This window comes from Anguilla anguilla, chromosome 13, assembly GCF_013347855.1.
Source record: "Anguilla anguilla isolate fAngAng1 chromosome 13, fAngAng1.pri, whole genome shotgun sequence".
In the NCBI taxonomy this organism is placed as follows: domain Eukaryota; kingdom Metazoa; phylum Chordata; class Actinopteri; order Anguilliformes; family Anguillidae; genus Anguilla; species Anguilla anguilla.
Window position 1 is genome coordinate 4,918,104 of NC_049213.1, and position 27,700 is coordinate 4,945,803.

Sequence of the window (27,700 nt, forward strand, 5' to 3'; positions counted from 1 at the left end):
GTTTGTCGTGATGGTTGTCATTTGAATTGCAGTCAGTTCGTACATTGTTGTGTATTAAGCGAGGCAAAGTACCATCCTAGAACCAGACTTTAGCTAGTTTCACGTATTTATTGAAGTTTTTAGTTTATTTATGTTTTTAAAGGGAACGAGTACTAGCGCATCGATGTCCCGAAAAGCAACGGTAAGTTACTGTAGTAGTTTATAAGATATCTAGCTAGCTACCTCGATTAAGTTTCCAAACTGGTCATGAAGCTTTAACGTTAAATCACCTTGCTAGCAAAGTTAATTACTTGGCATTAGCCAAATGTGTGGAGATAACACTAGCTAGTTGACTTCCTGCAATTAATAACAGCTACGATAAGTAAGAACAAGCATTTGTAGTTGGATAAAACAGCTCTCGATATTTTGTTTTTGAGTGTTGACTGTGGTGTACACCGGTAGCTAACTATAGTATCGTGCTGGATTTGGCTAGCTTGAGCCACCATGCATTAACTTTCAACCAGAAAGTATATTTATGCTATCTAGCTGGCTGAGTGTTAGAATATGCTAAGATATTTGAATCGCACTAAGTTGTTTATTAGTTGCGTCGATAACATGTGAGTTGTCGGCTAAATTACTGTAGTTATTTACTCGAAGTTGATTCCACAGTTGTGAAAAAAAGCTGAGAATGAAGTGTCTGAAGGTGGAAGATTATATCAGGCGCACAGCTTGTCCGGATGAAACGCGTATTCTCTGCCGTGAACTTGAGGTAAGAAGTGTGCATCCGACCAGGGCAATTCGAAGTCTGTCAAGTCTTGAAAAGTTGTAATATATTGGTGTTCTTGGAGAGTCAATGTACTTGGCTAGGCTGATTAACCAACAGAGAATGAAATGCGTCTTTCTTGCCAACTTGCAAAGCTCGCCGGTATTTACAGTTCTCGTGAACAGCCACCAGTCCCTGCAGAGTCCTTGCTTGCTTGTAAACACAATACTTTAAAAGTAGAGAGTTTCCTCCTTATTGTCACTGTTGAAAAGTTGTTCTAATTCCTAAGGATCCTTAAATTTAATGCATGTATCCTTAAAATACAACTGCATATACAAAGTGTAAAAGTTTATACAGAAAATAAAAATCTCTTTTGAGAGGGGCCCCTGTAGTAGACATTGTTTAAAAAAAAAAAAAAAAAATTTTAAAAGGACTTAAATGAAACGCTAGCTGCCAATAACTGCCTTGCCTTGGACAGAGCTTTGTGAAGAATGGGCTGGGAGCGGCGGGCCGGACGGTGTGTGACCGCGTGATCCGGGCCTGCAATGAGCGGCTGGGGGCTGCTTCCCTGAGCGCCGAGCACCTGGACTGCCTGATGGGCCTGGTGGAGCTCGCGCTCCGCGGCTATGACAGCAGCACGCTGTCCGCGCCGCAGTGCGACCCGCTCTACATGGAGAAGATCCTTTTCCACGTACTGAAGAAAGTGGCTACGCGTGGTTCCCAAGCCTGGTGCCAGTTCCTGGGGGACTTGCTTTATGACAGACTGGCCTTGGCTGCACTGGTAAGGGAGGATGAAAGTGACGGGTGGTGGGCCTTTTGTAATTTATTTAGTTATATTTTTTAAATTATTTTATTGCTGCTGTATCTCGTGCCAATCCAAATGATGATATAGCTCACTGTGCCAAACCTAGTTCTTTGGAAGATGCATGTTCTGCTGCTGTTTGTTTCCCCGTTTAAATAAGCAACTGCTTTACGCCCCAGTAGGTGCATGAGCTGCATTAAAGGGGAATTGCATCTTAAAATTATATTAACCTCATTTAACAGATGAATGCGGGACTGATTAAGCACCTCTTAGTGGCTGGCCAAAGCAATCTCTGTACAGAAGTAGCGTATGTGAAATGTGCAAATTTGGTTGAGGTATACATCATAATGACATGCACCTGCACCATTTCTCATTTTTGAAGACCTACAATGGGCAGCAATGCCTCCCCCAGCCTCTCGCACTCGGCAAAGGGGGCATTGACCGAGCTAAGAATATATAAATCCTGTGTTCCTGATCCTTTGAGCTGAACAGCCATTTTGGGTGGGCAGTGCATGTTTTTTTTTTTTTCGTATGCTCCGTTTTGATTGGTTAACTGACCGGGAAAGACGGCACCCCTCCATCCACCTGCCCACACTCTCACTCCTGAAAAGCAAACAAACAGACATGGTGTCTGTAAATCATATGCTGCCCCATGTATGTTTGAGCTGGAGTTGGATCTCTAATTTAAAGCCACAGAGGTAAACCAGGGCCCTGCAGGAAGTGTCCGAATGGTAAGCTTTTTCCGTCCAATCACAAGCTATAGGTTGGCTGTTGCACACCTAGCTACTTGGCTAGAGAGCTGCGAGGCACTTTGACAGCTCGCTGTGCAGGCTGTCTGTAGCTCCTTCGCCACTGTCCTGCAAAACATACCGGGTCCGCTTTGTCCCCGACCTCCTCTTCCTTTTGAAGGCTGTGCAGTGTCGCGTTCGTTGACTGACAGCCTGTCACAGCGCATTTTACGGGGCCCGTTTTGCAAGTCTCGTCTGAAATCCGGCTCGCTTATTCGTTTGTAATTGCACTCCGCGGTTGTCAGTGCTAAATCATGAACAGGTGGGCGTTGCCTTATTCTTTTGAGCGGCTTCCCACGGGTGGTGGGGGAAAAAAACCGGCAAATGCCCCGGTTCTCCCGGACCAGGTTTGGGGAGCCCTGTTGTGGGCAGCTCCTCAAACGGTGGCTGTATCCGGAAACTCCCAATTTTTCTGCCTTTACTTCTTTCGCGCGAGTGTAGACGGGTGAAGGATATTTGGCATAACCCTGGCCTAGTTGATCAGTCCTGGCTGAGATGGAGGAGCAGTGGGAGGTAGGAGGGTGTGCCGCTGCATTTGGACAAGGCCCAATATGTCTTCCTGCTTCCCCACCCCCCACCCCCTCCCCAGACTGCTGATCGCCTCCTGCTGGCACAGAGCTGTTTTGCGGTGCTGTGGAATGAGCCCGCGGGGCCCGGAGGCGGCGGCGGCGGCCCTCAGCAGTCCCCCGACCGCTGGATCGCCAACCAGCTGAAGACGCTGCGCTTCCTGCTCCTGCAGCAGCGGGACCCCCAGGCCCCCTCCAAGGTGGCCAAGCACGCCGAGGACGCCTTGACCAAGTACGCCAAGGCCCGCGGGGTCCTCGGGGAGGACGACGCCCGCCACCTGCTGGAGCAGGTCCGGCTCCACCTGTTCGGGCCTCGGCAGCGGGGGGAGGACCGGGGGGGCTGGCCCGCGCTCTGCGAGGTCTCCCTGAGCGTCTGCCGGCTCCTGGGCCAGGCGGGCCTCTGGGACCTGGCAGCGGGGCACCTGGAGCGGGACGCCGGCTGGATGCGGGGGTCCCCCTGCCTGGCTGTGGCCCTGGACCTGGCCCGCAGAGCCGCCGAAATCCACCGCGCCCCCGGCGGGAAGCGCGGGGCGGCGCTGACCGAGTGCGCCCGCGGCCTCCGGGCCCTGCCGCCCGAACCGGGGCACCAGGAGCGCCACGCGGTCCTGCACGGCTGCCAGCTGGTCGCCTGGGTGCTGGAGGTGGGCCAGTACGGGCCACTGGAAGGCTCGACCCTCCTGGCCTGGTTCTCCTTCCTGGAGGGATACCAGGAGCTTTTGGAAAAGCACATCCAGATGGTGAGTACAGGCCGCCTGTTTTAGGGAAACGTAACAGACCTTTCAAATTTTAGCCTCCACATCAGTGTGGGTTGGAAAGGACTACGGATTTCTCAAAAGTGTGTTCCGGTTGGGAAGTTTTGTGTTCTTCTCAAAAAAAAATAAAAAAAAAAATAATATATATTATGGATGTAACTCAGGTAGGAAAATTGGCATTGTATCATAATCTACAAAAAAATTGTTCTGATGACAAGCTGTTTGTTATAAAATAGACCTCATAAATTTGACATTTCTTTCCATCTGTTCTCACAAGTGCTTCTGATACCACCTAGAAGAATAATGGGTGCTGCTGTTGCTTCAGTCTCCAAAAAGAAGCTAGTGTGAAGTTTTGTTTGGCCCGCATTGTACAGATTTGTAGAGTTCCCCTGAAGTGCAGTTAAATGTTTTTTTTGGCCCTTTCCCTAATTACTGTAAAAATGACAAGCCTAAACAGTTACATTGTACTTGTGAATATGGACTGCATGAGAAGCAGATGGGGTGCTTGATCCTTTGTCTGAAGCTGTTATTTGTTGCTGTTTTGCCCCAGTCTCCAGGGTTTTGTTTGGCTGAAGCTGTTATTTGTTACTGTTCTACCCCAGTCTCCAGGGTTTTGTTTGGCTGAAGCTGTTATTTGTTACTGTTTTACCCCCAGTCTGCAGGGTTTTGTTTGGCTGAAGCTGTTATTTGTTACTGTTCTACCCCAGTCTCCAGGGTTTTGTTTGGCTGAAGCTGTTATTTGTTACTGTTTTACCCCAGTCTCCAGGGTTTTGTTTGGCTGAAGCTGTTAATTGTTACTGTTTTACCCCAGTCTCCAGGGTTTTGTTTGGCTGAAGCTGTTATTTGTTACTGTTTTACCCCAGTCTCCAGGGTTTTGTTTGGCTGAAGCTGTTATTTGTTACTGTTTTGCCCCAGTCTCCAGGGTTTTGTTTGGCTGAAGCTGTTATTTGTTACTGTTTTACCCCAGTCTCCAGGGTTTTGTTTGGCTGAAGCTGTTATTTGTTGCTGTTTTACCCCAGTCTCCAGGGTTTTGTTTGGCTGAAGCTGTTATTTGTTACTGTTTTACCCCAGTCTGCAGGGTTTTGTTTGGCTGAAGCTGTTATTTGTTGCTGTTCTACCCCAGTCTCCAGGGTTTTGTTTGGCTGAAGCTGTTATTTGTTACTGTTTTACCCCAGTCTGCAGGGTTTTGTTTGGCTGAAGCTGTTATTTGTTGCTGTTCTACCCCAGTCCGCAGGGCAGCAGATGGAACAGAAGCACTACCACACCCTGTGCTGCATCTTGCAGCAAAGCCTCGTTGATGCATATGAGAGTCTGGAGGCCTCACAGGTAACTGGAAGGAATCTGCTCCTCACCAAGCACCACTCTCTTCTCGTCACTAAAATCCCAGTTTTCCTCACAGACTTAAACCAAATGAGGATTTGACCCCTTCCCTTGTAAACTTGGAAAGTTCAGCCTTGAATGTGGAACATGCTAGTTTTCGTGCAAAAACATTTTGCACTCCACAGCAGAACACAATGATTGGTACAGATTGGGATATCGCTGATAGCATGTGATTGCTCTGGCCATTTTTGGTTTAATGAAACCTCTCTCTTCCAGAAATGCTCATTACTTTAGTAGAGTCATGGAAGATTGTCTGAATTTTGTGGGTTGTGCATCTTTGTTTATGGCCTGGTTATACGAACAAGTCCAGCAATATTAGTTTATTGATGGTGTAAACAAATTTGGTGGCTTATTGGTATACATGAATTCACTACCAAACTTCATTGGTTTCTGAAGATAAGTGTACGGCCTTGTATTATTTCTACAAAATAATGTGCCTCCAAATGTACGTCCACCTTGCAGAACGGCCGCCATATAGCTTAAGACTTGCACAATAAAAATGTTTCTGACGATGTTTCTTTGAGGAAATGTGATTTGATTGGATGTGGCCTGCGGCTGTTGTTTATTGGCTGTCCCTGGTCCCTGCAGCTGGAGGAAGCGGAGTCTCTGGAGCGCGTCCTGCTCTACTGCCAGTCCGCCGCCAGCCGGCTAGTCGACGCCCTGCGGAAGCTGGCCAATGACGGCACCTTCGCCAAGGCCGGTAACGTACATCTCATTCGCTTCCCTGGTGTTTCTCGGGCTTCCATTGGCTGTTGAACTCGTTTCTGCTGTGTTGTGTATATTGTGTACGTATAGCATTGTGTCTGCTGTGAGTCCAACTCTGTTTAGACACAACTTTTTTCATTGTGGAGCGGTCTGAAGACTTGATGAGGAAAGTGCTTTGTGAAGTTATTGAATGGTGTAATTGCTCTGCGCAGTTGATTGTGCGGTTCAGCTTGTTTCTCTGTGCTAATGCGTTGCTTCCTGTTCGGTACCTGGCCCTTGGGCTTGTGGCTTTTGTGTTCTGTTTGTGCAGTGCCTTCTGATGAGGGCTTTGGAAGGCACTCTGGGTCTGTGTGTCTGCTAGATGAATAAATAGTATTGAAACTGTAGGTACTGGCTCACATGTTGACTGAATATATATTGACCCCCCTGTGCTTAAAGGAAAAAAAAAAAAAAAAAAGAAAAGGAAAAAAAATAAAACTCACTCCCAAGTCTTCTTTGCATGTTCTTTCTGCTCATAAGTAGCTTGATGTTTTGTATTTTTTAAAATGTTATTATCAGTGTTTGTTATGAATCAAGCAAATGCAAAAAAAAATTGGAAGTACGTCCATTTTATTTTGGAGTACAATTTAGAAAAACGTTACAATGTTTCTATAGTTCATTTGTATTGAGGACAGGCTCCCAGAGGGACGGAGGTTAGGGGCTTTCGGGGACCTTGTTCAGAGTCTCGCCCCAGGCCGCTGTGGAGCTGATGGACGGCGTGTTGTAATCCGTGTTCGTCTTTGTCTGGGCAGTCTCTGCGGTTAACAGCGTGGTTCGCGGGCTGCACAACCGCAAGCTGTACGAGCAGGCCTTCTCTCTGGCGGAGATCCTGTGCCAGGAGCTTCGGAAGGACCGCCACCCGTCCCTGCCCGTGGAAAAGGTGAGACGCTTCTGAATTTAGCGTTTTGAGCTGAAGCTCTGAATCGTATCTTATTGAACCTGTGTTTTGTAGTTGTCCATGACCATGAAATGCACTTCTGTACGTCGCTTTGGATAAAAGCGCCTGCCAAATGTAAACGTAATGCATGTGTGTTTGTTATATTATGGTTTGGTATATTGTGATTGTGTTCGTTTGATTTCATATTATTGGGTTAGGTTGTCAGTACAGTAACCAGTACTGCGTGGAAGTTGTTCACCCAAACCCTGAATTGCAAAAATCTATTGATGTGCTTGATCTTATGTTAGATGTGATGCCTCTCCATTGGGAAAGGTCTGCAGCTGCTGTTAGTCTGTATTCTGAGCACAAACGCTGATTTCTTTTAACGCCCGACGCGTCGCCTGCCGTCCCCCAGCTGAACCGGACCTTCATGCTGGCCGTCCTATGCTCCCGGAGGGCCGGCCGGCTGGAGCAAGCCCTCGACTGGGTGGGGCACTGGCTGCGGGCCCTGGGGGGCCGGGTCCTGGATCACATGGCCGAACCGGTGTCCCTGTGGGCCAAGATCAAGGCCGACGCCGCCCGGGCGGGCCAGGAGGACATGCGCCTTCGGTAGGTGGGGGGGGGTTCTGCGTGCGTGCTTGGGGGTTCCTGGTGCATTTGTGCTAGTGCAGCAGTGTGGTATAATGGCTAAGGAGTTGGTCTTGTAACCTAAAGGTCGCAGGTTCGATTCCCCACTAGGACACTGCCGTTGTACCCTTGAGCAAGGTACTTAACCTGCATTGCTCAGTGTGTGTGTGTATGTATGTATATATATATATATATATATATATATATCTCCAGCTGTATAATTGGATACAATGTAAGTCGCTCTGGATAAGAGCATCTGCTAAATGCCTGTCATGTAATGTTCTGTGGTTTGATGGAGTGACTGCTTGGAGTTTATTCTCCCTGGTGCTGCTGTTGGAGAGTTAGAAGGTCTGAGTTTTGTGTTCACTGTAAATTTGGCAACCAGCTCAGATTTGAAGAAAATCAGTGAGCGACTTAACTGTGTGATCAGCTGCTTTGACTGATCGATTTAGTGGCCCGGACATCGGGGGGGAAAACGGTGAAACTACTGAAGAGGTTTAGTCGTGTAAGCGCTGTACCAGGGAAGCCAGCACCGGCGTTAGCCATTTTGTGTCTGGGACGAACCCGTTGATCCACTGTGACCCGGTCGTGTTCTTAAACCCCTCCCACCCCCCCCTCCTTTAGGACCCTGCGGGACGGCCTGGGGCAGGACCTCCCCGGGGAGGCGGAGGCGATGATGTGCCTGCTGGAGGAGGAGCTGCGGGCGTACCGAGCCGGCGGGGGCGACACGGCGCAGGAGCGCTACAACGTGCTCTGCGACCTGCTGGAGCTCTGCCCGGAGGGCGGCGCCCGCTCGCTCCGCCGCGCCGTCTACCTCTGCGACATGGCCCAGGTGGTCTGCTTCCAGGACTTCAGCGAGCAGACGGACTGGTAGGCCCCGCCTTCCTGCCCCCAGGACCCCCCGGGCCGGCTCGCGCACGGCCGCCATCGTCTTTTAAAACGAGTTGTTGTTGTTGTTGTTGTTGTTGTAGGCATGGAGTGACTACTGAACTTTGAGTTGACTACTTTATAGAAAATGAGTTTGTCAATTTCATTAGCTAGCTAAAAGAGGAGAAACTAAGAATCCACACGACGGGGAACCTAGAAGTCTCTATTGCCGAGCTTTGTAATTGACCGTGCGGTTGTTTTTTCTGTTTTCCTGACACTGCTCGTACTGTACTTAAAATGGGGCACCTCCCAAGGGATGGGCCAGATTTGGCATCCACGCAAGGGGTTAATGGCAAAAAAACAGGCTTATTGCTTTTTTCTTCCTGTACCATTTCCTCATTGCTGTGGTCCAGTTCGGCCGTGGACTTCACCCAGGAGGCCCTGCGGCTGCTGGAGGAGGAGCCGGAGACGACGGAGAACTCTGATAGGCTGAAGGATCACAAGGCGCAGGCCTTGCTGTGGTTCTACGTCTGCACCCTGGAGAGGAACTTGCAGGAGGTACGACCTTGCATGGGTCTCTCACGTCAGTTTAGAAATGCCCTTTGGGTCCCAGAGTGAGAACTTTAGAAAGTAACACAAAAAAAAGAACCAGCACTGAAGTAATTTTTCTGTCTTATTATCCTGTCTCCTGAGTGTTCACTGTGATATGCTGTCTCACTTTCACTGCTGTCTGAACCCATCTCAACCAGAGGTATAACCATTACAGACATTGACTGTAGGTTTGGAGGAGTCATGTAGCTTGTATAACCGCTACAGAACTGGACTGTAGGTTTGGAGGAGTCATGTAGCTGGTATAACCCCTACAGAGCTGGACTGTAGGTTTGGAGGAGTCTTGTAGCTGGTGTAACCCCTACAGAACTGGACTGTAGGTTTGGAGGAGTCTTGTAGCAGGTATAACCGCTACAGAGCTGGACTGTAGGTTTGGAGGAGTCATGTAGCAGGTATAACCGCTACAGAACTGGACTGTAGGTTTGGAGGAGTCATGTAGCAGGTATAACAGTTACAGAACTGGGCTGTAGGTTTGGAGGAGTCATGTAGCTTGTATAACCGTTACAGAACTGGGCTGTAGGTTTGGAGGAGTCATGTAGCAGGTATAACCGCTACAGAACTGGACTGTAGGTTTGGAGGAGTCATGTAGCAGGTATAACAGTTACAGAACTGGACTGTAGGTTTGGAGGAGTCATGTAGCTTGTATAACCGTTACAGAACTGGGCTGTAGGTTTGGAGGAGTCATGTAGCAGGTATAACCGTTACAGAACTGGGCTGTAGGTTTGGAGGAGTCATGTGGCAGGTATAACCGCTACAGAACTGGGCTGTAGGTTTGGAGGAGTTTGACCGTACCGAACCCCCCTCTCCCCCCCCAGGCTAAGGAGAGGGAGCAGAGGCTGGCTGCTGCTCGGGAGCAGTCGGGAAGCCTGGAGCCCCTGGGGACCAACGACCTGGACTATGAGGACAAGCAGAAACGGCAGGACAGCCAGCAGGTGTACGAGAGCCTGCGCTTCAACCTGATGGCCCAGAGCAGTAAGTCTTACATGAACGAGTCTGTGGAATGATATGCAGTGTTTAAAACTGACATTTTCTAGGGTTAGGGTCTATAGTGAGGGAAAAATGGTACAAAAATGTAATGAGAATTAAAAAAGGATAGTCATGATAGGCACTACAGAAAAATAATCTCTCGGAAAGCTGTTCCACACAGGGGGCAACGCCCCTGGGTTTCAGTTGATGCAGCAAGGTTCAGGGCCCAAATAGTTCTGCCGCTCTGTTTTTCTGTGCAGCCATTTTAGGTAATGAGTCCCATAGAACAGGACAACAGGGCTGAGTTGGATCAGACATACATTACAACAATGCAAAAACAATTTACAAAGACAATAGCATGATTTATAACATTTTCTGAATGTACAACTGCATCATTGTTTTAAGAGCCCTGTGGGCAGTGTTAAATTGGCTGTCCTCATTAAATATTTTATCTTTTATGTATTTTTTTTGTGTGTGTGTGTGTGTGTTCCAAACTCTGACCAAGAAATGGGACTGGAGTTACTGGAATAGCTTTGTGTGCTTGTATGGGCCTTGATTTCTGGTTGGATTGTGTGTGATTTTGCCATTGGATTAGTGCCTCGAATTGAGCCCATTGACTCTAGTAGCAGAGTGCAAAACCTGGTACATTTATTGAGTGTCTGTACTGCTTTGACAGGGAGTCAATTGGGTGTCTGTACTGATTTGACAGGGAGATGTGGTATGTGTCTGTACTAGGGCTGGGCAATATATCGATATTATATCTATCGTGATATGAGACTACATATCGTCTGGGATTTTGTATATCGTGATATGGCATAAGTGTTGTCTTTTCCTGGTTTTAAAGGCAGCATTACAGTAAAGTGATATAACTTTCTGAACTTACCTGACTGTTCTAGCTGTTCTATTATTTGCCTTTACCCACTTAGTTATTACATCGGCATTACTGATGATTATTTATCAAAAATCTCATTGTATAATTTTGTGAAAGTACCAATAGTCATCCCCACAATATCATCACAATATCACGATATTTTTGACCAAATACCTCTATCGATATTTGGTTTTGTCCGTATCGCCCAGCCCTAGTCTGTACTGATTTGATGGGAGACGTGATATGGTGTGTCTGTGCTGATTTGACAGGAAGACGTGATGTGTGTCTGTGCTGATTTGACAGGGAGACGTGATATGATGTGTTGTCTGTGCTGATTTGACAGGGAGACGTGATGTGTGTGTGTCTGTGCTGATTTGACAGACACGTGATATGGTGTGTGTCTGTGCTTGTCAGAGCAGTGCCAGTCTCTGGACCGGGCCTTGGAGCTGTGGAGGGCTCTGCTGGCTGCAGGGCCCAGGCCGGCCGTGAGGAGCAGCAAACAGACTGGCTTTTCCATCGTGCTCATGGCGGCCCTGTACAAGCTCATGGGGAAGGTGAGGATGCTAAAGGGAATCTTGGCTGTTTGTCTCACTCAGGTTTATCATCTGAAAGTATTGTGAACCTGGCCTGGTTGCCACTGATGGTTCTGCCCTTCTTGTGGGGACGTACTGTAATGAAGATCCTGATAGCTGCTTCTGAGGGGTGGTCTAATTTGCACTAAATATTGTTCCAGCCACTGCAGGCGCTGGAGAGTTACCAGCTGGCCGCTGGTCTCGCCCGCGGAGCCGGCGACGCCCATAACTGCGCCAGCAGCCTGTGCCAGAGCGCGCGCCTGCTTCTGGAGCTGGGCGCCCCTGAGCTGGCACAGGTGAGTGCCCGGTCTCACACTCAAACCCGCCGCTTCCTCTCTGACAGCTGGGTTCCTGTGTCCTGGGTCTGTTCACAAGAGAGCCAGGCGCATTAGTAAACTTTTAGCATTTACATCTGAAAATCTCATTACTTTACAGAGGGAGGGAGGGGTTGTGCCTTATTTAGGCAGTTAAACTGGTTTCCCTGTGCGAGTGGATGTGATGAGACTCCTATTAGAGCAAAGGTTCCGCAGGATTTGGAAGCAGAGAAAACTGTAAAAAAATCTGTGACCCTGATCCCAGCGAGCGGAGCTGTTCTCTCTGACCCTGATCCCAGCGAGCGGAGCTGTTCTCTCTGACCCTGATCCCAGCGAGCGGAGCTGTTCTCTCTGACCCTGATCCCAGCGAGCGGAGCTGTTCTCTCTGACCCTGATCCTAGCGAGCGGAGCTGTTCTCTCTGACCCTGATCCCAGCGAGCGGAGCTGTTCTCTCTGACCCTGATCCTAGCGAGCGGAGCTGTTCTCTCTGACCCTGATCCTAGCGAGCGGAGCTGTTCTCTCTGACCCTGATCCTAGCGAGCGGAGCTGTTCTCTCTGACCCTGATCCTAGCGAGCGGAGCTGTTCTCTCTGACCCTGATCCTAGCGAGCTGAGCTGTTCTCTCTGACCCTGATCCTAGCGAGCAGAGCTGTTATCTCTGACCCTGTGATGCGCAGGTGCAGCTGGAGCAGGCGGAGCAGCTGCTGCAGCCGGGCAGTCCCGGTACAGAGGGGCCGACGCCTCTGGACGTGCAGGCTGTACTCCTGAGGGCCCAGCTCTGCCACAGCACTGGCCAGGTAAGGGGGGAGCAGCTTTGGGGAATATAAGCCTTTATAAAGCCTTTAATGGAACACTACATTAATGGGTGAGAATTGGCAGTCTTAACGGAGAGGTTAAGGGTGATTCTGACTGTGGTGCCTGGGCTCGGCTGTCTCTCCCCAGGTGGAGTCGGGCGTCTCCCTCCTGAACCAGGTGTTGGAGAAGGTGGGGGCGCACCCGAGGTCCAAGGCGTGGTACCTGCTGCGAGCGCAGGCCCTGCAGACGGTCGGCTCCTACCTGAGCCTGGACGTGTCCGCGCTGCCCCCCCACCTCCGCCAGAGGATCGCCGATCACGGTGCGTTAAACGTCCGTCTCCATGACGCCCACTCCCCCCCCCCCCCCCCCCCGCCTCTGTGCAGTGTTCGGTAAAGATGCAGTGCTGGCGGGCCCCCCCTTGGGCTCCCCCTCGGGCCCCCTCAGCCCACCCTCGGCCCCGGTCCCCGGGCCCCGGGCCCCGGTCCCCGGTGGCTCCCTGTGGGTCCGTCGGCCTGACCTAAGGTAGTCCTCACCCAGGGCAAGGTTCTGATTCCGGAGCACCTGAAATGTGCGGTATTCACTAGCAGCTTTGCTTCAGGCTTGCTCTGAGGGCGTTTAGGCCAGGGTAATTAACCTAATTAAGTACATACTTAATCCAGGCATATCTCTGCCTCTCCAGGATCTCTGCTTGCCTAACTGTCCTGAACCGATTTTTCTTCTTTTCCTACTTTTCCTACATTACATTACATTTATTTAGCAGACGCTTTTATCCAAAGCGACGTACACAAGTGCATTTCGTGGTCATGGACAACTACAAAACACAGGTTCCATAGCTCATTAACGGTATAAAACCAGCTGGAAAATCTTTGGCGTTGCATTCCTCCTCATGAGTTTGGTTTAAAAAAATAAATAAATAAACGAACAAAAAATCCTTCCCGTGACACTTTGGATGCTGGCCTGCGTTGAGGTGAAGGGAGGGCGTTGCAGACTGAGTTTGGGGAAGGGGAGGGCGTTGCAGACGGTGAGTTTGGGGAAGGGGAGGGCGTTGCAGACGGTGAGTTTGGGGAAGGGCAGGGCGTTGCAGACGGTGAGTTTGTTTGTTTGTTCTTCTGCGTTTCAGGCTTGAAGACTGCTGACACGGCTCTGGACGAGAGCATGAAGTGGCTGTGCAGTCTGGTGGTGACCCTGCTGGGGAACGGCCTCTACGGGGCGGGGAGCGCCGGCGCCGACGCGCGCTTCGTGGATCAAGGTGAAGCCGCGTCGCGCGTAGGTCTCGTGGCAGACCAAGGCGGAGAGACGCCTGGCTGATGATGATACGTTTTTGGAAAACCTTATGGGATTATAGCCATGTTCTGACCAGTCGGGTGTTCTCTTCTGTGGTTTGAATAGACGTGAGGCTATTATAGATTAGTTTTAAAAGTTAGCACTGTAAAAATTGGACATGGATGGGGACATTTAATTTAGAAATCTGTTTTCTCATTTTAAAAATAAATAAATAAAATTTTCCACCTTTACATTCACCAAATCACACACAACTGTTCTATAAGGGCCAAGTTAGCATCTTATTTAAAGCTCAAACTAGTACTAGGAGTACTAGGAGCTTGACCAGGTTGACCCCTTGATTTAATACGGGTCTGCCCTACTTCCAGAGATATGCCTTGCTAATAAACTATTAGTTGATTTACCTCTGGAAGAATCATTTTGTGTGACTGAGGTTCAAATTTGAGGTCTAAATCTAGGCCAACTAAACCCTTGACCAGGAACATAATGCTGACAAGCAGACTTGTTGGCACCAATCTGGTTGCAGGACACTGATGTTGTGAAGCGTAACCTCCCTTTGCCGATGCTGTGGGGTGCAGAGTTGTGGTGTTGAGTCAGGGTGCAGTGGCTGATGCTGAGCACTTGTGCCTGTAATGCAGGGGACAACGTGCTGCTGAAGTGGCAGGTGCTGTCGGAGGTGCTGAGCTGTTCGCTGGGCGTGGTGGCGGTGAGGAGCCACTGCGGTACCGTCCCCGAGGCCAAGGCTCGCTGCCTGGAGGCCCTCAAACTGGCCACCAAGCTGCAGACCCTCAGCCAGTGAGTTACGGGTGCTGGGTTAATAAAGCCAGTGGCATATGGGTGCTGGGTTAATAAAGCCAGTGGGTTATGGGTGCTTGGTTAAAACTAGTGGGTTATGGGTGCTGGGTTAATAAAGCCAGAGGGTTATGGGTGCTGGGTTAAAACTAGTGGTTTATGGGTGGCGGGGTAATGGAGCCAGTGGTTTATGGGTGGCGGGGTAATGGAGCCAGTGAGTTATGGGTGGAAGGGGAGAGAGGTAGAGGGTGAGTAGGGGAGAGAGGGTGGTGTGTGTGCAGCTCTCTGACCGCTGGTGCCGCCCCCCCCCCCAGCTGTGCAGAGCTGTTGGTGGCGAAGGCTGAGCTGGAGCTGCAGATGGCGGAGCTGGAGCTGAGCGGGATGGACCTGGAGCAGGTGGAGGGCCTCCTGGACCTGTGCACCGGTCAGTACCGCTCGCATGCACAGAGACGCCACACTCCGCTACACCAGGGGGCGCTAGAGAACCGCGCCAGCAAACCGCTTTGCCATGAGGGTCTGAACGTGGTGGAGCTTTGTTCATTTCCATTTTAACGAGTTAGACCAATGCACGTTAATTTAGAACGGTGACAGAACCTTTGCAGGCGCTACTTCGTAGCCAGGCGTGTTCGGAAAAATGATACAATGTCCCCGCCAATCAGAATCCAGTTTCCAGCCAAACCGTTGTACGTTTGTTTTGTGTCGGACAATATTTGTGAGTTGAAGAAAATTGTATGTGTGATATCTGACACTGACTGTGTTTGACGCGATAGGCTAAGCATCAAGACTCTATTATGATGGAAAAACTTGGGTACTATGTGCATTGTTACTCGTGTGGAATTTCTGTATAACAAGTGGTGACACCCGACCAGGATTCTTTCAAAAAATGTGTTTTCCCGTGCTAATAGTCGATTTGGAATCAATCCCATTATGTGGTCACTCGACCTGTGGGGAAAAAAAATGGGAAATCACCGTCCCTAGAAGGGAGTGATGACGCAAATTGCATCACGTGGATTCAAAGGTGTAAATGAATAAACTGAAAGTCACGCGGCTCTACTCTATTTTGCACTGCATTTTTTCCAAGGAGCACGTGCTCCAAAGATGAAGAATTTTGGAGCACACTAATGTAACCGAATTAGTTTTGCTCCTGAATAATTTTTCCGCTTGGCGCACGTGGGTTTTCCGGAGCAAATGCTCCTGAAGTGGGAGCCCTGTACAGCCCTTATCCAGCTTAACCCCTAAGTGCACATGCCAAATCTGTCCAATCCATGCCCGTTTAGGGGGTACCGACCACTAGGGGGGGTGTGCGCTAAGACGTTAAAGGCGTATAAATAAATGTGATTTCCCCGGTGCTTTGGCAGATTTCGGGGGCACGGAGAAGAAGGCGGGGCTCAAGATAAAGGCGCAGAAGGGCCGGCTGCCCAAGAAGGCGTCCCTGGCCCCGGGGCCACCGTCAGAGGAGGGGGAGGAGGAGGAAGACGGCGGCGCCTTCCTCCGCACCCGGGCCTTCCCGCGCGAGCCGGCGGAGACGGGCGGGGAGTGCGGCCTGTCGGCCTCCCCGCCCCTGAGGGCCCGGCCCGAGCGCTGGCTCTCCTCGCTGGGCCACGCGGCCGGCTGCGCCTGCCCCTGCTGCGGCGAGCCGCGGCTGGGCCGCGTGGTGGTGCGCTGGGCGGCGGCCCGGGCCGAGCTCACCCGCCGCCTGCGCCGGGACGGGGCCGAGGGGCGGAGCCGCAGGCTCTTCCTCGCCGCCCTGTCCCGCGCCGCCGCCGCCAGCGCCAGGCTAGGCGCCGGGCTGGTCCGGCTGGTGGGTCCGAGCGGCGGGGGGCCGGGAGCCTGGCAGCCCTCCTTCCTGCACGACCTGACCGCCAAAATCTACCTGCGCATGGCGCTCTCCGGCGTGGAGCCGCAGGCGGGCGGCGGCGGCGGCGGCGGGCGCTCCTGGGAGCCGCTGGAGTCCGGCCTGGCCTTCGTGGGCTCGCGCCCCGCCCCCGAGCTGGCGCTGGTCCGCGCCGGGCTGCTGGCCGCCCAGGCCCTGGCCTCCATCCTCGCCCTGGCCTCCAAGCAGGGCTGCCGGCCCGAGGACCTGTTCTCCCCCCGCTGGGCGTGGAACCCTCTGGCCTCGCCCAAACACAAGCCCGCGCCCTTTCCGTCGGCCAAGAAGACCAAAGAACCCAACGCGCCGGAGGCCAAGAAAGCCAGGGAACCGGCCGCCGGCGCCACCGCGGTGCCCAAGCTCAAGATAACGTTCCCCTCCGGCAAGCTCAAAGCCGCCAAAGCCTCCCGGGCCCCCCCCAAGTCCGCCTCCACCCCTCGGGACGCGTCCCTCGCCTTCGCCTTCGACGACGAGGTGCCCCGGATCGCCGCGTGCACCCCGGTGCCCAAGGTGCGGGCCCCGCGTCCGGCGGGGTGCGGCGGGGGGGCCGCCAAGCCGGGCCCCAAACTCCAGTTCCGGGTGTACGACGAGTCGTCCCCCTCGGTGGACGGACTGGGACCCGTGCCCGCCGCCCCCAAACGGAGCACCAGGTCCCGCTTTAAGGTGAGGAATGGGGGGGGTACTGCTGAGCCCGGTCCACAGCAATGGAAGACGCTCCTGAGGTGTAGATCCTCCTGGTCTGATTGTACAATGGATCAATACCATGTGGACCTGATTGATTGGTTCAATGGTGGATGGGGTGATAGATTGTTGGTTCGGTTGATTGGCTGGCTGTGTCTGTGATTGACAGGCGTTTGCGCCGTCCCTGTTAACAGGTGGAGTTCAGCGAGGAGAGTGACGCGGAGGCCGACGCCCCAGCGCCGGCTGGTCCGACACGCCCGCGCGCAAAAACCGCCCCCGCCCCCGCCAAGCCCAGCGCGCGCGCCCCGGCCCAAACGCCGGGAACCGCCGCCCCCGCCAAGCCCAGCGCGCGCGCCCCCGCCCCCAGAAAGCCGGGCCGGCCCAAGAAGAGCACGGCCCTCCCCGCCGACTCCGCCTCCTCCGCGGAGGACTGCGCCCCGGCTCGCTCCGCCCCCAGGAGGGGCCGGCCCCGGAAGCCCGCCGCGGGCGACGAGGAGCCGGAGAGGATGAGGAGCATCCGGGAGGAGGAGGCGCGGCAGGAGGAGAGGAGCCTGGAGACGAGCGTGGAGGAGCTGCGGGCGTCGGACACGGAGGAGCAGGGGGCGCAGGGTGGGTGCGGCGGTGCCCTCCTGGTACACTCCACACCAGACCTGGGTCAAATACGTATTTGTTTTGGATTCCAAGTACTTTTTTACGCTTTACTGATCTTGTCTGGTGTACTGGAACCAGTCAAATACTCTCAAAAAGTGCAAACCCTGCCTTCTGGTCATATTGGCAGGCTCGGTTACGCCAGGCAAGATCAAGAACCATAGCACAGAAAAGTATTTGAATCCAAAACAAATACGTATTTGACCCAAGTCTGCTTCACACCAAAGGAGTCCATTTATTTTACACCGTTTTCAACAAAGAGTTGAGAAAAAAAACAACAATCACGGTGAAATAAACTAGGGGGAATCCTTTGTCTGTGGGATAGAAAACGGGTTTTAGTTGATCTGAGAGTTGATTGATGCTTTTTTTACAGCAGACTTTGCACTTGGGAAAACTACAAATCCTTAGTTTTTTTGCAGTCCATGCATGTTGGAAATGAGAGCTGCCGCATTTGTCCTGCAAGGCGTCTCTTGACTTAAGTTATTCTAGCGGACACCGTACCTCTGTAACTTACAGCTCAGTTACATATAGCGCCAAACAATGCCTTGAGGGCTTGATGCCAGATGCAGCTCATTTGCCATGTAACACTCACCTTGTGCACTCATGAGCACCACTGTGAGCATTTACACGGACCTGCAGTTTCACAAAAGCCAACACATTTTTTGAAGTCAAAAAGGTTTTCAAGTATTCTCTAACCTGAAAGTTTAGCTAGATGGTGCGCTGAGGAGCTTGATGGAGCTTGAAGGTTGAACCTTTACTCTATTTCATGTGTTTCTCATGAGCCTAATGGCAGTGCTGGCTCAAATTTCCCTCCATCGTTTTAACAGGGTTTAGTCAGGGTTGGGGCGACATAGCTCAGGAGGTAAGACTGATTGTCTGGCAGTCGGAGGGTTGCCAGTTCAAACCCCGTCCTGGGCGTGTCGAAGTGTCTTTGAGCAAGACCCCTAACTGCTCTGGCAAATGAGAGGCATCAATTGTAAAGCGCTTCGGATAAAAGCGCTATATAAATGCAATCCATTTACCATTTAGTCAGGCCCCAAGATGTCTGGTTCTCCTCCTACAGTCTCATCCCATGTCCCAACAGGTGGTCTACTGGACGTCCCGGACAAGGATTTTGAGGTGTTAAGAAGGGAACCGGTGCCGCATCAACCGATGGAGGGCCTTTGGGAAATTAGGGGTGGGGTGCCCTCTGCCCCCCTGCCCCCCCACGCGACCTACCCCAACACTGGGCCTGGTGAGACCTGAGCTTTGGGATTAGTGTGCATATCACTGTGTCGTGCAAAAGCCGCCACTCGAAATTGCTGTTGAATTGTTCAGAAGTACCAAACTTTAATGCCCAATCACTGTGGATTAGTCACATGGGCTTTTGAACCTACCAACATTTCTTTTTAGTTATGAGACATTTACTGTAGATTGATTAGTGGAGGGCAAGTAACTAAGCAAGTGTAAACATTTGTTCATGACCTTTAAAAAATCCACACAAAAAAAAAATATATATATATATATTCCATATTGTTTGAGACAGACGTATTTTTTCTTGATTTGGCTCTGTACTCCACAATTGTAGATTTGTAATCAAATGGTTTGTGTGCATTAAAGATGCACATTATGGGGTGTGTCGTTAAAGATGCACGTTCTGGGGTGTCTCGTGGCTTAGCCTGTAGAGCACTGTCCACATGCTCATTACGAGCCGCGACGTCGGCGGTTCGAGTCCGACCGCACGACCCTTTGTCGCACGTCTCTCCTGCTCTTCCTGTCTCTCTACACTATTTTGTCCAATAAAAGCTGAAAAAGCCCAAACAAAAGCACATTCTCATCTTTTAGTAAAAGGTACAGCTTTTTATTATTAAGTACAGCTGCTTGATAATTCAAATGGCCTGCTCCTCCAATCATGGCTGCTTTAAGGGGTGTGACTGTCCCACAGGTGGTCTGTCTCTGGATGGGGTTCAGCACCTCCTGCAGGAGGCGCTGCTGTCCCTGCAGCACCTCCCCCCTCCCGGCCTGTACCCCCAGCTCTGCGGCCTCCTGGCGCTCTGTCTCGGGCAGAGCGACCCCGTCGCCACGGCGATGCTCCACGCCCAGTCCCTGGGCCTCACCGCCCGGCACCACATGATCTGCCATCTCTCCACCCGGCTGTGGTGAGCACCTCGGCGGTGAAGGCTCATGGGATATGTATTACGGGGTGGGGGGGTGAAAGTGTACACCATCAGTGCCACTAAAATATGTCAACTTGCACTGATTTGCGGAAATCTGTCTCCCCGTTGCCCAGGAAACTGAGGAAGGCGGCGGCCCCTGATCTGTCGGCCAGGCTGAGGGGTCTGAGTTTGGACGACCCCGTCCCGCTCTCGCCCCTGCAGCAGCGCCTCGCCCGCCTGGAGGCCATCTTCGCCTTCCCCACCGTCGAACCCGAGGCCTTCCCACACCAGCTGGGCCACGAGTTCACACAGCAGCTCCAGCACATCCCCCCCGGTGAGTCCACAGCACATCCCCTACAGCACATTCCCTCCCGAGTCCACAGCACACCCCCTACAGCACATCCCCCCCGGTGAGTCCACAGCACACCCCCTACAGCACATCCCCTCCACTGAGTCCACAGCACATCCCCTCCAGCACATCCCCTCCCCTGAGCCCACAGCACATCCCCTCCACTGAGTCCACAGCACATCCCCTCCACTGAGTCCACAGCACATCCCCTCCAGCACATCCCCTCCACTGAGTCCACAGCACATCCCCTACAGCACATCCCCTCCACTGAGCCCACAGCACATCCCCTACAGCACATCCCCCCCGGTGAGCCCACAGCACATCCCCTCCAGCACATCCCCTCCCCTGAGCCCACAGCACATCCCCTCCAGCACATCCCCTCCCCTGAGCCCACAGCACATCCCCTACAGCACATCCCCTCCAGCACATCCCCTCCCCTGAGTCCACAGCACATCCCCTCCACTGAGTCCACAGCACATCCCCTCCAGCACATCCCCTCCACTGAGCCCACAGCACATCCCCTACAGCACATCCCCTCCACTGAGTCCACAGCACATCCCCTCCAGCACATCCCCTCCACTGAGTCCACAGCACATCCCCTCCACTGAGTCCACAGCACATCCCCTCCCCTGAGCCCACAGCACATCCCCTCCACTGAGTCCACAGCACATCCCCTCCCCTGAGCCCACAGCACATCCCCTCCACTGAGTCCACAGCACATCCCCTCCCCTGAGCCCACAGCACATCCCCTCCCCTGAGCCCACAGCACATCCCCTCCCCTGAGCCCACAGCACATCCCCTCCACTGAGTCCACAGCACGATCCCCCAAGCCTCTTGTCCACCTAAAGCAGCAGATGGGCCAGAGGAGGCGCTGTTGCCCCCCCTGAAATCCCCCCCCACCGCGGCAGCCTGTTGACTCTGACCATCAGACATTTTACATCTCCCTCTCTGATTTCTCATCTACTGTAATAAAAATGGATACAGCTCTTGTACAATCAGTGATAATGTAACTGATGATAACCCTCCATGTTTCTCTGACCTCCCCAGGGGTGACTGTGTGCCTTCTGTCTGTGGTCAGCGGGCAGTTTGGGGAGATGGGGGACACCGTCCTGCTGTCCCGTCTGGAAAGGGGGTCCCCCCCTATCACCATGCGCATCCCCACTGCGCAGTGCGAGGTACGCAGCTCCCGCACCCCTGCCTGCCCCCATCACTAACACTGTTTCTGCAGAGCCCTGTGAGTGCTGTGCTTTAGGACATTAACACTGTTTCTGCAGAGCCCTGTAAACACTGCTTTAGGACATTAACACTGTTTCTGCAGAGCCCTGTGAGTGCTGTGCTTTAGGACATTAACACTGTTTCTGCAGAGCCCTGTGAGTGCTGTGCTTTAGGACATTAACACCGTTTCTGCAGAGCCCTGTGAGTGCTGTGCTTTAGGACATTAACACTGTTTCCGCAGAGCCCTATAAGTGCTGTGCTCCAGGAGATGGACAGTGTGCAGAAGCAGCAGAAGGTGTTGAGCAGCGTGGCTGACAAAGCTCAGTGGTGGGAGGGACGGAGAGCGCTGGACCAGAGAATAGAGGTAAAGGAGAGAGTGACAGATGGGTTAATAGGGAAGGACGTAGAAGTGTAATTTTACGCAAGGATCTGCATTTTTTTAAAATTTGAATAAACAAACGAGTTCGGATATTTTTAGAAATCTGAAAACCCATCTAGACTTGACATTTTACCTCCTGTCGAGAGCGGAGGTGTCCAGTTTTATCCGAAAAGGGCCAGTGTGGGTTCCGGACTCTGTTTTGGCCCAGGAGTTGAACACCTAATTCTGTTTAAGCAGGTCTTGATTGAAGGCCATGATTAGGTCATTCCTGATGCTGGTCCCAGTGAACCTATTAAGTGCCATCATATTGATGTCCCCTGTTTGGCTAGTACTTTCTTGTCAGTCCTTCTTGTTCAACTTGACATTTGAGGTAGTCCCTTTTGTTAAACCCCCCGCACCTTGGTCGTCTTGCTGTGTAACATTTTTTTTTTTTCAGTGATCATATTTTAAAGGAGGCTTGTCAGGGAGTCCCCAACCCATTGTGCTGTGTGCATATACGCTCACACGCGCGCACACACACACACACACACACACACACACAAACTTAATCCAGCCTGCCTGTTCAGTCCAAATAATTGATCCGTTGTGCTGAGTAAGTGTGAAAATGGGTTAGGGCTCCTCCTGTGACTCTCTGGGCCCAGTGCTGGGGTCCCCTGCTGTATGTGACTGAAGTCTGAGGGTGAGAGCGTGAGGTCACATGATTGGTTTCTGTGCTGAGGGACAGGAGTAGCTTGCCTCTGATTGGTTGTTTCTTTGCTCAGAGGCTGATGGATGAGATGAGGGACATTTTGGGCTGCTGGCAGGGCCTACTGCTGCCCCTGACCTCTGACCCTCGGCTCTCCGCCCACGCCGAGGCCCTCCTCAGGACTCTGAGCGAGTACGGAGCGCAGACCACCGAGGAAACGCTCAAGGTTTGGGCCGTAGCTACACACCCCTGCCGTACACCCCTACCGCACACCCTACAGCACACCTCGCAATGAACTCAAGGTTTGTGCTGTAGCTACACACCCCTACCGCACACCTCACAATGAACTCAAGGTTTGTGCTGTAGCTACACACCCCTACCGCACACCTCACAATGAACTCAAGGTTTGTGCTGTAGCTACACACCCCTACCGCACACCTCGCAATGAACTCAGGGTTTGTGCTGTAGCTACACACCCCTACCGCACACCTCGCAATGAACTCAAGGTTTGTGCTGTAGCTACACACCCCTACCGCACACCTCACAATGAACTCAAGGTTTGTGCTGTAGCTACACACCCCTACCGCACACCTCGCAATGAACTCAGGGTTTGTGCTGTAGCTACACACCCCTACCGCACACCTCGCAATGAACTCAGGGTTTGTGCTGTAGCTACACACACCCTGCCGTACACCTTGCAATGAACAATCAAGGACATGTTCAACGAAGGAATTGATCCCATTTTATATTTTCTGTGCTTTTCAGCAGCTTTACCGTGACTGCTCTGTGACTTTAGCCAGTATTTTCCATGACAAACACAGAGCCTTGATGATTCCCATTCCCTTCCAGGCTGTGCTGTCTGCTTCCCCGCTCCTCTCTCCACGAGACCTGCAGTCTCTGGCCCGCGGCCTGTGTGCGGGCAGAATGGAGGAGTCCCTGGCTGCCCTGCAGGGGGCAGTGTCTGCCCTGAAGGACAGGACTGAGCCCCAGGGCCATGTCGTCCTGGTGCTGGACAAGGTATGATGATGACATCGGTCTTCCCCCTTTTTTTCTTAAAGTGTGCAATCTCCATCATGTGTCCTAATGGGGATTTCAACATAAGTAAACGAAAACACTAATTTTTTTTTTGTCATTAGTCTAGCATATAAACTAAAGTAGTGAGATTTATAACCACCTGGTTGTCAAGAATAAGCCAAAGACAACCATATTGGGGGAATGCGTGTGTGTGTGTGTGACCCGTGTTTGTCTGGGTACAGTATCTCCAGAAGCTTCCGTGGGAGAACATCTCGTGCCTGAGATCCCGCACGGTCACCCGAATGCCGTCCCTCCACTTCCTGCTGGGCCACTGTGCTCTGAAAGAGGTGAGCCTCTGGGCCGAAAAACTCCATCACAGTGCGTGCGTGCTGACACGCCCACTGACACTGCTGCTATGGGAACAGGGGGTGCAGTCGTGTAGTGATGCTGCAATGGGAACAGAGGGTGCAGTCATGTAGTGATGCTGAGGGAATTGGGGTACCTGGGACTGCAGGTTTTATGCACTGATGTTGGTGCTGCCATTGTACCATGGCACGAGGAACTTTGCCTGACCTTGGCTAGAAATAGCTGTACAAAATAAGTATTGTATTTTATTGAACCTGTGTTTAGTAGTTGTCTGTAACCGTGAAATGCACTTTTTGTACGTCGCTTTGGATAAAAGTGTCTACCAAATAAATGTAATGTAATGATCTGCTTCAGTACATATTCATGTGTGTAAATGGATTGTGTGGTAGGAATGTAAACGGTGTCACTCTGGATCAGAGCATCTGCTAGATGGATGTTGTGTAAGTGTAAAATATGAACTGCGATTGAGTGCTTCTCACCCTGGCTTAGGCACAGCGGTGGCTTGCAGGCTCATTCCATTGGTTCCACTGGGGGATGAGGAGGTAAAGGGTTACTGAAAGTGTCATAATGTGCGACGTAAAGATGGATGTACCTCTGTGGGCTCCCTTCAGCTGGACCCGGAGTCTGTCCTGAACGGCGGTGTGGATCCGCAGCAGGTGTACTACGTGCTCAACCCCGACGCCAATCTGAAGGACACGGAGGAGCGCTTCAAAGAGTGGTTCACCAGGTGAGCGCGAGAGGGCGGCCGACAGGGGGCAGCTCGACCAATGAGCACCGCTGTCCCCGGTGACCAAATTCCTCCCGTGTATCCCACGGGCGTCGCACAGCCGACCGCGGGCTGCCCCCCGAGGTGTGCTGGCCACCCCGGGGTGGGATTCGACCCAAAACCACGGCGCTCGCTCTCGCGCTGCCGGTGGCGCTCTTACAGTTCTGAAACGGAATTGTCGCATCTGTTGGGTCAGATTATTTTTGAGGAAACGTCAAAATCACCCTTGGGTGGTTTCGCACAAGATTAATAGAGCTTGTTTTTATTCTGTCAGATAACATAACGACTCTACAAATGCAATATTTATGGCGCTGCTGGGTAGCTCGCTCGGTGAGTGAGCTCCGTGGTCTCGGATCGAACCCGTGCCGGTGCTGAGTGTGGCTGGCAGCCCCAGGGGAGCGGTGCATGACTGGCTTTGTGTCGCTCTGGGACGTAGGAGGGGCACAGTCGGTAGGGATGTATAGCACTGGTCACTGCTTGAGCGAGTTCAGCTGGCCGTCCGGGCTCCTGTGGCTAGCACGCTGGTTCATGCGCGGGTGTCTGATTGGGTCTCCTCCGCCCCTGCTCTGTGCGTGTGCGGCTTGTGGCTGCGGTGTGAAAAGAAGCGGCTGGCTGACACCGTGTGTATAAGAGGAGAACCGCGGATTGCCCTCACTCTCCCAAGCTAGCATTGGGGGCTGCATATGAGCATGCTTATACATTGTTGGTAAATTGGACACTCTAAATTCGGGTGGGAGTAAAGGGAGGTGGGGAAGCAATCCATGATGGAAAAACTCCTTTATCTATCGATCTCAAGATGAGCCACTGAACAATGTTACAAACGAGCTAAACTACACTGCAGCGACTTAATCAGGGTTAATAGCCAAAGGGTTCAAGCATTAAACTGTGAACCACATGCCGGGCCTAAGTTAATAAATGTGTATGACCACAAGGAGTTTTTAATTAATATATTAAAGTCCTCTGCTCTGACGCTTGGGTAGGTTAATCTTGCGTGCGCTGTAAAGGGAAGGGTTCCAGGGGAAGAAGCCCTGTGGATGGGAAAGAGGCCGCGTGGATTGGGAAGAGGCCCTCAGAGCAGTAGTGTGGGGCTCTGGGGGGGCGGTGCTGGTCTCCCGGGCCCACAGCTCCTCCTGAGCGCGGTGCAGCACGGTGTACTTCCAAAGTTCAAAATGAAGAAGTATTGTTGCTCTTTAAGTTGTAGGATATATGGTGACCATCCAAAACTGCTATTGCAGCCAGTGGAAAGCATTGTACTGATGTAATTTGGATATGACATGCCAGAACTGTGTAAAATACTGGTTGTGTTTCCTCAGAAGGTTGATTTTGTGTGTAACTAGCCCTCCTCTCCTTTAAGTGAGTCTGCCTGGCAGGGTGTGTGTGGAACCCCTCCTTCTCCAGACCAGCTCCAAGAGGCCGTTGCCACCAAGGATCTCTACATGTAAGTGTGTCACTTTCAGTTTTGCTAACAATTTTCAAAGTTGTAATAGGAACATCATACATATGTTTTAATTAAATGCACTTTATTTCCACTGCTCCATATCTGGAACCCTCCTTCTGGAACCTTCTTCCTGGAACCCTCCTTCTGGAACCCTCCTTCTGGAACCTTCTTCCTGGAACCCTCCTTCTGGAACCCTTCTTCTGGAACCTTCCTTCTGGAACCCTCCCTCCCTTTCTGCAGCTACCTGGGCCACGGGGCCGGGGCGCGGTTCCTGGACCGGCGCAGGCTGCTCAGCCAGGAGCTCCGTGCTGCCGCCCTGCTGTTCGGATGCAGCAGCGCGGCCCTGGCCGTCCGTGGCGAGCTGGAGGGGGCCGGCGTGATACTCAACTACCTCATGGCTGGGTGGTAAGAGAGGCATCCGTGTTCTGTACGCTCGCAGATACTCACACGGTCCATGCTAAAAAAAAACGGGCTACGTAAAACAAAACGTGTATTTCTCCAATCGCTGTAGAATCCTACTTATTTTCTTGCGGAAATCTTTACAATTTTGCTGTGCAAATACTCACTTGCCTGTATTCAGTTCCCTGCTCATAAGCTGTCCAAAGACGGTCGACACGTAAAGTGCTCTTCAGGCGCATTGTAGAACCAGTCGCATCCTCAGCCAATCGGTTATCGGTATCAGCCGATGCTGTTCGCGTGGATTCCATATCTGTATCGGTGCTAAAAAACGCGGATTGGAGCGTCCCTAGTTCTAGCCTCGTATAGCAGTATTGTGATCAGCACTGTATCTGTATCCACATTGTAATGTTGCATCAGTATTTTTACCAGCATTGGACAGGAGTCTCAGCATTGTGACTGGCAGTGATGTATGACCTCAGTATTGCTGTGTATATTGGATTAGTTTCATTATAATGATTGGTATCCTATGATGAGCTTGGGTATGTCTTCTCTTCCCTAATGGCTGTGCTTGTGTAAGTGTGTTATTTATGTGCGTTACCCCAGCCCGCTGGTGGTGGGGAACCTGTGGGACGTGACGGACCGGGACATCGACCGCTTCACCACGACCCTCCTGCAGTGCTGGCTCTCCGCGGGACGGGGGGCGGCTCTCCTGGACCACATGGCCCCGTCCCGCCAGGCCACGTACCTCAAGCACCTGATCGGGGCGGCGCCCGTGGTGTACGGCCTGCCCGTCTCTCTGAGATAGGGGAGTGGCCTCGCTCCGAATCCTCCACCCCCCCCTCCCCCAACAGTTTCAGTGATTTCTCTCTCGATCACATCGTCCTTCATGTGTCTGTAAATCAGAGTTTATCTCATTGCAAATGATGCCTGGTCTACATATTAGTGGCATTTGCTAAAAAGCCAAAGGGAGGCGTTTAACGTTCATATTAACAGTGTGGCAAGCAATATAGGTTTTATTTTTTGACCACGGATGGGAAAATAATTTTGGGTCACACTGTCTTCCCTTAATTGTGTATACTTTTTTACTTTATTCTGATTTTACCAAATCTATTTTATCATTCAGTTCCTCTTCCAGAAGAGATGGAATTAATACTTGGAATATGTATTTCGTAAATAAGTTTTATTTTTTGTTGATGTAACTTTTATTTGCCTTTTTAAAACACCATATAGTCCTGGTGGCTTCAATTCATTTTTAAATGGACTGAGACTTTCTTTAATTGCATGCATTTTGAAATGTACATTAATGTATTAATAAACTCTTGTATTAAATACCTAAGTGCAATGATTACTGATTTTGTGCATATGTCAGTTTATTTATGATGAGAGGTGCTTGATGCCCATTGGATTGATG

General features: G+C 51.7%; 1 protein-coding gene across 1 annotated transcript; it reads left to right on the top strand.

Annotated features, from left to right (window-relative positions):
• On the top strand, positions 1-27,635 carry espl1 (extra spindle pole bodies like 1, separase). The gene is made up of 32 exons (XM_035388516.1): positions 1-181; positions 649-748; positions 1,221-1,523; positions 2,922-3,635; positions 4,878-4,976; positions 5,619-5,730; positions 6,527-6,654; positions 7,067-7,260; positions 7,903-8,148; positions 8,559-8,703; positions 9,570-9,726; positions 11,006-11,145; positions 11,325-11,459; positions 12,154-12,273; positions 12,419-12,590; positions 13,392-13,520; positions 14,191-14,347; positions 14,659-14,768; positions 15,703-16,877; positions 17,090-17,504; positions 18,628-18,777; positions 19,468-19,681; positions 19,813-20,012; positions 21,075-21,202; positions 21,484-21,606; positions 22,383-22,532; positions 23,156-23,323; positions 23,563-23,667; positions 24,298-24,413; positions 25,807-25,890; positions 26,131-26,295; positions 26,893-27,635. Exons 2-32 carry the CDS (start codon positions 668-670, stop codon positions 27,092-27,094), a joined length of 6,537 nt encoding a protein of 2,178 aa, XP_035244407.1. The 5' UTR covers positions 1-181; positions 649-667; the 3' UTR covers positions 27,095-27,635.
• The last annotated feature ends 65 nt before the right edge of the window (positions 27,636-27,700 follow it).